Raw genomic sequence first — 11279 nt, 5'->3', positions numbered from 1 at the left:
TGTAAGTTTTACCAAGTGGTTTCATTTCTTTGGACTGATAGGAACATTATATTCTGGAAAGCCTGAGCTCCGGTTACCACATAACAAGTTAAATGATTATGAAGGGTCATAAGGTCATGATGTAATATTAAAAAATATATGTACTTTAACTGCCAAATACTCAATTTCAATTGTGCCTGCTTGATTTAGGTTAATGTTTTGTCAAGTTTTGCAGATGAGTGTTTTGTACATTCTCAGGTAATCTTCAAAAAAAAATTTTAAGTGTATGTGCATGTTTCAAAGGTTCAGTATATTTACCAAGGCCAATAAAGAAAATAAAAACCAAAAAAAACTCCTCAAACATAACTATCAGTGAAAACTGTATACATCTCTAGAGCAACTGTCAATGAATGTCATATATAAGCTCAAGTTTTTGCTTTATTTAAAAAATCATTGTTAAGTATATCCATTTAAATGAATTGATAAAAATTCATGGAGCTATAAAAAGGCATCTCTAGCAATATGGAGACAAAAGGTTAATAGTGAACACAAGTAAAAGAAACCATTATCTAAGAGGTATGAAGTATGTCTTTCTGAGTAAACAGTTTGAATGCATACATATGGAAATGTCATATTTGATGTAGTTCGAGTTAGATATATATTCCAATTCTTAAATTCATGGAGCAGTACATGTTTGCAAGGTTAAGAAAGCAACTATGATTATCCTAATTTAAAAGTTTAAGGTTATTTATAGGATAATGCAAGGAAATGAAATTCATTATCCTGCAAAGTATGCAAGAAACCATTAAATATAGTGATAAAATCACGATCACAATTTTATTATTTATTTATTTATTTTTAAAGATCTTTATTTTATTTATTTATTTTTATGTGGTGCTAAGGATCGAACTCAGTGCCTCTTGCATGCAAGGCAAGCGCTCTACCACTGAGCTACAACCCCAGCCCGATTTATTCTTAATTAACAACTGATTAAGCAGTATTTCAAAAATTTCTAACACCACACATGACTAACTCGTAAGCAATCAAGGCATTAGATGAAAATTAAAAGCAGGCATATCATAAAGTGTTGATGATCTACACCTAACAGGTTTTCATTTATTTCTGTTATTTATAATCAAAACTGCTTTCAAAGAAGGGTGAATCTCCCATCAATCATCTTAATAAGATATGATGTTCAGATTTGGAAAATCCAGTTGAGAAGTGGTAATCTGCTTGGCATGCCAGAAGGGAGAAATTTGGGCTGAATACAATCTTGGATTGAGATTCTAGCAGAGGCTATTTGTAAAGAAAAGCAAAGGTCAATGACACTGTGATCTCAAAAGTTCCAAAAGACATTTACTATTTACCAAGCTCATGAACATTTGTGTAAATTTTAGTATTTAATATTTTAAAAGGAGACTTCCTTCATATCAGACATTTTGTGATGTGAATGAAGCACTATTCCAAGAATAAACCTATGCCACTTCTATCCTTCACCTGGGACTGGTGAAATTGGTAAGAGTTGGTGGTCTATCTAGCCATATCTTGAAAGGTTCAAAGTAAAATTATATAAATAACAACAAGAAAACAACTTCCCTCCTACTTCCATAACCCCAACAAATTTGCCGCAGTCCGGCTGCAGAAAAATAACCGAGGGGTGACAAACAGGGACGAGCAGATTTGCTCCCGTCCTATAACGAAAAGTATTCAGTAATAGCCTTTTGCTGCAACTTTTTTTCTGATAATTCTTCTTCTTCTGAACTTTCTTTTTTCTGACTAGAGTTTCTGGGCTTTTATCAACACATGCCCTAACTATTCTTGGTTCCATTGGGGTGCCTCCTTTTTTCAACAATTTACTTAACACCTCTTCCATATTTTCGTCACAAAGACAATACAACATTTCAAGACAAAACAACACACAAACATACTGTATCAGGAGTGGGAGCCTTTTCAAGTTTATTTCCTATTTCTTCTTTCAGAGTCTCTATTTCCTGTTTCAAATCCTGAACAGTTTTCTCCTTATTAGCAACTTTGAGAACTTCAGCTTCCAGAAGCTCTTCCACAGACTTGATCTTTCCATCGATTATTTTACAGAATATTTCAATATTCCTTATGATTGGGAAAGAATGCCAAGATGGTGTATGCTTTTGGCAAGATGCTTTGGCTGTGCAGTCATTGAGGATACCTGGCACCAAGGATTTGGGGGCCAACAGAGGTGCATAGCCCTATCCACAAGTATGGCTATATGCTGGACCGGTAGTCAGTGATGGGTATGATCCAATTGCAGTGGTACCAACCTAAGACAGGAGGCTGACGCCTAGAGGTCAGCTCATCTGATGACAGGTAAGTATTGTATGTTGAATTGGACAACCTAAAAGACACAGACAAGGTCCCTAAGCCACATTGCTTGTTGCTTAATTAAACAAAAGGGGAGAGATGCTAAGAGCCATAGCCAAGTAGTAATGATGCATGGCATTTTTGGTTGAAAGGTGTTGCCAGGAAGCCATTGAGATGATATGATTATGTTAAGATGTGCATTCAAATGGATATTAGACCCCTGCTGTCCACCTTAGCCTGCTTTGGGACTCCTGGAGAGTTCCCATTTGTTGGGGAAGTGCGGTAGGAGGGAATTCCAGAGAAGGGAATTGCTGTTGGTGTGGGCCCAGGAGAACTCTGCGTGTGGGGGTCGGCATATTTCCAGGGGAGCATACAGGGCATTGGCAGGAGTTTCAAAATAAGGTTTGTTCCTGTTTGAGTGGCTCGTGATTTTGTGCCCAGCCAGACTGCGGCACAAATTAAGCCTGGATTTAAAACACACATTAATTTGAAAATATAAGACATGCTTTTTGAATTAATAATTGAATAAAATATGAAGAAAAATTGCCTTAACAGAAATTGGCAAAATTAAAGATCATCCTGTATTAATCAATCCTGAAATTCAAAGCTACTAATGATAACCATAGATTATAATATATACTAAGATCAGATAAAGTAAAACAAGACATAGATATCAGTAGTAGCACACACCCAGGTGTCTTAAGTGAAGGTGCTATGTAAATGCAAAGACAATTACCTAAAGTGCTTTATTTCTTCATCCACAAGAGAATACGTTTCAACCATGTAGAAACAGATACTACATATGAAGAATGTCTTCTAGTGATAAATGGTTTTCATTTTATGCAAACTTCTTGAATTACATTTGGTGTGTTTACAAATATATAGCAAGCTTCTTAGATACTGGCAAAAGAAAAGTACAGCTTATTCAAATTTTTTTCATTTATATAAAATGTACAAATGACTGCTCAGAAATGCAATAACTTTATTTTAGTAATTCCATAGTCTCCAAGTTTCAAAGTACAGCTAGAAGGTATCTCAAAGGAATAATTTGATCCAGTATTAAAGAAAAAAAATTGTTTAAAATATTCCAACAGTAGAATGCCTATTTCTTCTAGTGTATTTGTGCTTATTCAGAACTAGAGATCCACCACTAACCATATTTCACCTGCTAACCATCAAAGTGTCTGTATGTAATACAAGGATTATTCCCAGATGCTATTTCTCAAAGTTAAACATATATTCTTTGGCTCTTTTTTCATAGAATCAAGTTATGGAGACCTGGATTAGTTTTGCTACTTTTCTTCAGAGACATGAGATTTCTTCTATGAATTTTTATATGAAAACCCAGAGTATCCCAAACTGATAGATAGTAACCCAAGTTGCATGATCAGGAGCTGTCAATGTCACAGTGTTCAATTAAAGAAAAGTTTTTCTCCAGGCTTCTTTCTTCCTTATTGTTCTGTTCCCCTGAATGTCAGAGAGGTGTTTGCCTTAGGGCACTCCTTTGGGACTCCTCAAGAAAACAGTTTCAAATGGAAATGAAGAGGCCTAATCTGTGCCTTTGAAGTAAAGTGCTTTGTAAAAGCTGTGGCTGAATCAGACTCTTGGCCCTGTGTGTGGCTGTGAATTACATTCTCAGCACCCCAGGAAACCCAAGAAAAATCCCATGTGTCGATGCCACAGTCTCTGGCTGGGCACAAATCACGAGTCACCACACAGCTTGTAGATTCAAACAGCAATTCTTTATTCCCAAACTCACACCGGCCGTCTACAAACACGTTCTGGGGGAATCCACGTTCTCTGCCCAAATCCACACTCTCCCAAATCCACACTCTGCCCAAATCCACTCCACATGGGCTTCTGTCTCCCAAAATATACTGTCTGACCCTAAGAACTCAAGAGGAACTCAGCAGCAGGATACGCCCTATTCTAAACGGGGAACACCCTAATCTCCTATTATGCTAAACCGCCCTATTCTAAAGGGGGAACACCCTAAACACGGATCCTGCCCTGGTCCTTGAGCAAGGTCACCTTTCAGAAGTCCTTCCACTAGACAGCATGGGAGTAAGCTGGCAAGGAATTTGTCATACCTACTTGGCTGATGGCTCCCAGCATGTGTCCATCCCAATCTAAAAGAATGAAAAAGAAGTGTACTATTGGATGAAGTTTCTTGCCTTCCTCTGGTCAGGCTCCTGACCCCTATGAAGTCAGAACAGGGATCCTCTGAGTCAAATGAGTTGTTGCAAGCCCTCCAGTAACTAGCACACAGGAGTTTGGGTTTTTTCATGAGTCCAGTACACATAAAGAATCTACCCCTGGCAGGCAGGAGTCCTCTAATTTGAGAAGCAGAGTGAAAGACCCACCGATTCCCTGTCCAAGAAAGACGCACGAGGCACTGGCTGCAAACGCAAGAGGTTTATTCAGACACAGACGCCTGTGGGTGCTCAGCAAAACCTCAGCCGGAGCTTTGGTGAACTGGCACACCAGGCTTTGGGGTACAGGTCTTTTATAGGATAATGGGGCAGGTTTCGCGCGCGCGGGAAGTGACAGGTTTCTTATTGGTTATTTTGAACCCAACATATAGATTACCTAAAGGGCAAAGTTGTTTTTCACTTTATGTTCCTGGATAAACCTCATGACAGTTACATATTAACACTCTGGTTTTTCTGCTCCTGCTTATCATTATCAGTTCCTGTTTGTTCAGGCATGCCTTGGGATCTGCTTTTCTGTTCTTCCTCAACCATCCTGTCCCCTCACAATAGACTACCCTTAACTGATTAACAGAGAGACCTCTCTTTACGTGGGTTAGCAACATGCCCTGATGGTTTCACAATGGGGCCTGGGGTTTCTGGGCTGGGGTCTTTCATTCCCCCCTTTTTCTATTTCATGGATAGAATCTTATATCCACTGTTCTGCCTGTTCAGGTTCTTGAGCCAGATCGGTCTGTGACCCTGTTTGCTGCTGGAGCAACTGATACTGCTGAGTAAGAACCATGGTCTGAATAATGGACAGTCTTTCTTTTATAAATCGTATTAATCTGTTGAGAATGCAAGGCCCAAACGTTAAGATTATCAGTAAAATAATCAAGGGTCCAGCTACCGCGGATAACAAAGTTGTTAACCAAGGGGACTTACTGAACCAGTGTTCAAACCATCCCTGTTGATTTTCAAATTCTTTTTGTCTATTCGCTAATCTTTCAGTGACTTTTTCCATGGTCTCTCTAACAACCCCCGTATGGTCAGCGTAGAAACAACATTGTTCTTTTAGGGCTACACAGAGGCCACCTTCTCTAAGGAACAGTAAATCTAATCCTCTCCTATTTTGTAACACAACTTCCGAGAGGGAAGAGAGAGATTTTTCTAGGGCTGTGATAGACTTGGCCATTGCAGTTAGATCTTCGTTCATAGCTGCTTGTAAATGTAAGAATTGGTTTCCCTGCACTAAGGCTGCAGTTCCTGTTTCTACCCCTGAGGCTATTCCTCCAACGCCCAGCAGTATGGCTATAGTCAGGCTTATGGGCTCTCTAGGGTACCACTTCTGCCCTTCTAGATGTCCTAGGACATAGTCTGATCTTAGATATGATATCCTGGGCCATAATTGTATCAACACACAAAAATCAGTGGTTGCGTTGAGGACAGCTGTAGAAATGCAGGGGGTCAGCCCAGTGTTGCAGGCCCAGTAAGTTCCAGGGGGGCCCCATAAATAGCTATTTTGTGAGCCTGTCGTTGGGAGGGTAGTATTACAAAGAGGTTGGTGTGATAGGGGTACGTTCCCTATACAGACCCCTTGTCCTGATACTTCAGTGATGGTAAGCTTATAGCTGGGTAGGGATACACACTTAGGGTCAGGGTTTATACTACTATTCCAGTTAGACATCATTGCTATCCCTTCATAATAGGGTGGACTGGAGGTGAGACACAGCCAACAATCTTGGGTGCGATCTGGGTTGGTGGCGTTGAGGGCATAAAATGCTCCTCGAATCAAATCTAATAGTTGATCTCCAGTCCCTGGGTAAACAGGTTCAGGGAAAGAACTAGAGGATTGATAGTCCATGTCCTTCATAGGTACAGAAGGTTTGTCAAAAAGTTTATATTCGTCCTCTAATTTGAAAGTCAATACGTGTAAAGGGGCCTGGTTTGGTCCCGTGATGGAGGCACTCCCATCTTTAAAATAAATTTGGCCTCTCAATTTGGTCAATAAGTCTCTTCCCAGTAATGGATACGGACAATCAGGCACATGCAGAAATGAATGGGAAACTTTACCTGTGGCAAGGTGTACTTCTCTTTTGGTGGTCCATCGGTAAGGTTTGCTCCCGGTGGCGCCTTGGACCCATGTTGTCTTGTGGCTCATAGGTCCTGGTGCCCGTGTTAGCACCGAGTGTTGGGCTCCCGTATCTACTAGGAAGGTTACAGGTTGCCCCCCTACTTGCAGGGTTACCCGGGGCTCAGGGGGGAGCTCCTGGCCCTGACTCCCCTAATCTTCATCCAAGGCTAGCAATTGAGAGGTCCGGTTTGTACCTCTTCTGGGGTTGGGGGGTTTCTTTGGGCAGTTCTTTACCCAATGTCCTCTTTCTTTGCAGTAGGCACACTGGTCTCGGTCTACACGGGGTCTGCCTTGTTCCCTTTCCCTACTTAGCTTATCTCCTTGTTGCCCTGCCTGTGTTACAGTGGCCAATATCTTACTTAATTCTTTATCACGCTTTCGATCTCTCTTGTCTAATTCTTCCTTAAATTTGAGATCTCTCTCCTCCTGCATCCTCCTGACTCTTTCCTCTTTTTCCTCTGGAGTTTCTCTCTTGTTAAAAATCTTTTCTGCCTCTCTCAATAAATCTGCTAGAGAAAAATCTTGTAAGTTATCTAATCTCTGTAACTTAGTCCTAATATCTGGAGCGGACTGCCAAATAAAGGCCATAGAAACATTTCCTCTCTGATCCTCACTGTCGGGGTCAAAAGGTGTGTACCTCCGGTAAACTTCCTTTAGTCTCTCTAAAAATGCAGTCGGAGTTTCTGTCGATCCCTGAATAGTCTGTCTTACCTGAGCCAAATTAGTGGGCCGCCGCCCTGCTCCATGGAGACCCGCTATGAGTAACTGGCGATAGAGACGTAGGTGGTTCCTACCTGCATCAGTGTTATAGTTCCAGTCTGGCCGAGTCAAGGGGAAAGCTTCATTAATCAAATTTGGGAGTTGAGTGGGGCGCCCGTCGTCCCCGGGCACATTTTTACGGGCTTCCAGGAGAACTTTCTGTTTCTCCTCAGAAGTGAGAAGGGTCTGTAGGAGCTGTTGGCAATCATCCCATGTTGGCTGGTGAGTCACTAGAATAGATTCTATCAGAGAGGTTAGAGCTACAGGGTCACTGGAAAAGGATGGGTTATGTGTTTTCCAGTTATAGAGATCAGAGGCAGAGAAAGGCCAATATTGGTACAGCCCATCGGGGCCTCCCGTCTGCCGCAAGGGGAGAACTCTAGATGTATCCCCCGAGGAGGTTGGCTCCCGACGGCTGCGGAGCCTCCCGACCATGGGGGATGGGCCCGGAGGGTTATTGGTGACTGGTTCGGCTGGTTCTTCTTCTTCCTCTGAGGAAGCCTGGATGGAATCTGGAGCCGGTACAGGCTGGGGCCCATAGGGTGGGGGTTCTTCAGTCATCAAATCTACGAGAGTGGAGTCTTCCGGCGGCAAAACCTTTTTGGGTTCTGTCCCTATTGGAGTCACCTTTTTAGATTTATCGAGAATGGGGTAGAGTCTAGAGGTTGAAGGGGGAGGAGGCGTAGGTACAGGGATAAGTGGAGCGGAAGATGGCGGAGGTGTGGAGCGGTTGGAAGTTGGCAGATGGAGAGGCTGGTTGGGAGGAAAAGTCGGGGGAGGAGATTGCGGAGTAGGCTTAGATGGAGAGAAAGGAGCGACCCAAGGGGGTGGGTCAGAGACCAAATTTTCCCAGGTAACGATGTAGGGCACTTGATCGGGGTGTCTTTGAGACCCTTGGGCGAACACCTGAGACTTCACCTGTAAAATGGGATCAAGATTAAATGTCCCTTCTTTTGGCCAGCCAACATTGAACGCCGGCCACTCCATAGTGCAGAGCGTTATCCATTTTTTCTTCTTGATCTCCACTGACAGGTTGTCAGCCCGGTTGCGGACGTCCTGCCAGTGATCAAGAGTAAGGCTCAAGGGAGTTGTTATAGATTGTCCCATGTTAGTTTCAGATGGAATGAGAAATACAAAAACAAGAAGACAGACACAAATATCAGATTAGACACAAAGAATGTTGCGCGGCCTTGGCACAAACCGAAAGTAGGCCTCCCGAAAAAATGGGCCCTCCGAATCCCTGGGACGTCTCCCAGGGTGTCAGAAATCCCTGAGACGTCTCCCAGGGTGGCAGGGGAGAAGTCCGAGTTCGTCAACTCCTTCTCGAGCTGCCCAGAAAACAGAGCGATTACGCGCAATCGTACGGACGCCGCACACAGACAGATATCAACCGGAGACTGCAAAAAGGGACACAAAATGACGGACAAAATGACACGAGCTGGCCAGCTTACCTCCCAGTGGTTATCGGGTGTTCCTCGGGCAGGGATCCGGACGGGGTTACAGGAGTTCTCCTGGCTGGCTCGCCAAATGAAAGACCCACCGATTCCCTGTCCAAGAAAGACGCACGAGGCACTGGCTGCAAACGCAAGAGGTTTATTCAGACACAGACACCTGTGGGTGCTCAGCAAAACCTCAGCCGGAGCTTTGGTGAACTGGCACACCGGGCTTTGGGGTACAGGTCTTTTATAGGATAATGGGGCAGGTTTCGCGCGCACGGGAAGTGACAGGTTTCTTATTGGTTATTTTGAACCCAACATATAGATTACCTAAAGGGCAAAGTTGTTTTTCACTTTATGTTCCTGGATAAACCTCATGACAGTTACATATTAACACTCTGGTTTTTCTGCTCCTGCTTATCATTATCAGTTCCTGTTTGTTCAGGCATGCCTTGGGATCTGCTTTTCTGTTCTTCCTCAACCATCCTGTCCCCTCACAATAGACTACCCTTAACTGATTAACAGAGAGACCTCTCTTTACGTGGGTTAGCAACATGCCCTGATGGTTTCACAATGGGGCCTGGGGTTTCTGGGCTGGGGTCTTTCAAGAGCAGTTATAACTACAGGCCCATTTTATCTATCCTGTTTCTCAGGAAGGGTGTCCAGGCCACCATGACATTTGGCATATGATGGGCATGAGAGCTTTCTTTTCACACCATCTAAGACTGCTCACCCTATAGAAACCCCCAGCCAGAATGTTATAATGAGTGTCTGTATGGAAGAAGATGAGGGCCATGTGGGAGTGTTTTTGTTAGAATAGTGGTCTTTTGTGTGGTGGTTGGAAGAGATGACTGGGTCCACCTCAGCTTGAACTCTGGTGTGATGCCATTAGAGACTGAGTTCTGGAACTGATCTCAGAGAACTATTGCCATGAATTGTGTTGGGATTTTAGAAGGCCAGGCATTAGAGGAGCCTTTGGAAACTGAGACCTAGGCCGAGGGTGGCTTTCTCCACAGCACTGGGAATCTCAGCCAGGATTTCACATGATTTTCTGTGAAAGCCTTCTCAGCTATAGTTGAGAGCCAAAACTCACAGGAACCTCATATTTTAGACCCCAATGGGCCTGGATTCCTGTGACCTTTCGCCACTCCTTGGGAGCTTGCCTGCAAGCAATCTCCAGAGCTTTTACTGAAAGGAGATTCCTCAACACTCAATGGCTCCTGAATGAAGTAAAACCCACAGTGTCAACTTCTTCATTCTTGAAATATGGCTAGGCCAATACCATGAAGTTTTTGAGAATCCCAAGACCAGAAATCCCTGGAGAACCTTTAGATCTCCGGTTGCTCATCATGACTGAACAAGCGAGTGCCATTTTTGACTGAGTGGAATTCATGACCGTGGTGAAGAACAGAGAGGCCAGTGAGTAGGAGCCAGCAGGGAACTGGACCTGGAGCAATGGAGTGCAGGTGTGTGGTCCAAAATCTGTGGTGGGCCCCTGGGCTTCTGTCATTGGCTTCCAAATGACATGTGACTGACAAGGTGCAGCCAGGAGACCAGAAAATATAAAGGCATGTTGTTGTGGGGAGAGGATTTGGTGCGATGCTCAGAAACAAGTTGCTATGCTCAAGTGGGAAAGATACATGGGGTAGCAGCCCAGTTTGTGTTTTTGCCTTCAGACCCTGACTCACACCATGTGGCAGATCTCCCTCCAGCACTGTGTCCTGGTTGACCTATTTGTATTTCAAAAACAAACACCAATTTTCCAGGGAAGCTGTAAGAAATGCCATTAAAACTGGGCAGTGAGCCAAAGGCTTCACAATGCACCCAGGGAGACATTCATAGCACAACGGCCACAGTCACCTGCATAGAGAGGATTCAGCTCTGCTGCCTCCTGTTCCTATTGGAAAATATGAACCCATGTCCTCCTCTTCACATAGATTCAGACCAGGCTTTCATGATCTCACTACAAAGGAATATAAAAGAAAGCTATATTTCTAGTAAACGATTGTCAGAGGCAGATAATCAAGAAGTCATTAGGCCAGCAGTGTTCCATGTTTGTGGAATGTTTACCCTGTCCTCAACTTTTGAGATCTCTTCTGCCACATCCAGGTTTGTGAGCTCCTCAGAATTTCCAATTCCAGATATGTATTCACAGATTTTTTTCCTCTTCTTTTCTCATTGTGTCTTCTTTAGGGTGATAGTAATGTCCAGGCATTGTGGTGGATGACAGTGGAAGATTTTTATGTGCCACGTGTTCCCATATGTATTAGACTCATTTTCCATTTTGCCATTTGAAATATTGAATCTCTGACACTAACCCATAACTTTCTATGCTCTGACTACTTACCCTAACATCAATAAAAATAATCCTAAAGGAATAGAAGTAGAGGAATTTGATAGGAGGCATGGTGTATACTTGGCCTTGCCTTTTGCTTCATCAGAGAT

General features: G+C 43.2%; 1 protein-coding gene and 1 non-coding gene across 2 annotated transcripts; both read right to left on the bottom strand.

Annotated features, from left to right (window-relative positions):
- Nucleotides 1–868: 868 nt before the first annotated feature.
- On the bottom strand, nucleotides 869–941 carry Trnaa-ugc (transfer RNA alanine (anticodon UGC)). Its single transcript has one exon. It is a non-coding gene; the product is annotated as a tRNA-Ala (tRNA).
- A 4273-nt stretch (nucleotides 942–5214) lies between these two features.
- Nucleotides 5215–8505, bottom strand: LOC143386216 (uncharacterized). Its single transcript, XM_076841452.1, is given in 1 exon segment — nucleotides 5215–8505. A coding segment is annotated over 1 exon segment (3291 nt).
- Between the last annotated feature and the right edge of the window lie 2774 nt (nucleotides 8506–11279).

This window comes from Callospermophilus lateralis, unplaced genomic scaffold (genome assembly GCF_048772815.1).
Source record: "Callospermophilus lateralis isolate mCalLat2 unplaced genomic scaffold, mCalLat2.hap1 Scaffold_107, whole genome shotgun sequence".
Classification (NCBI taxonomy): Eukaryota; Metazoa; Chordata; class Mammalia; order Rodentia; family Sciuridae; genus Callospermophilus; species Callospermophilus lateralis.
The sequence above is the reverse complement of the archived record's forward strand: the minus strand, read 5'-3'. Positions and strand labels throughout refer to the sequence as shown.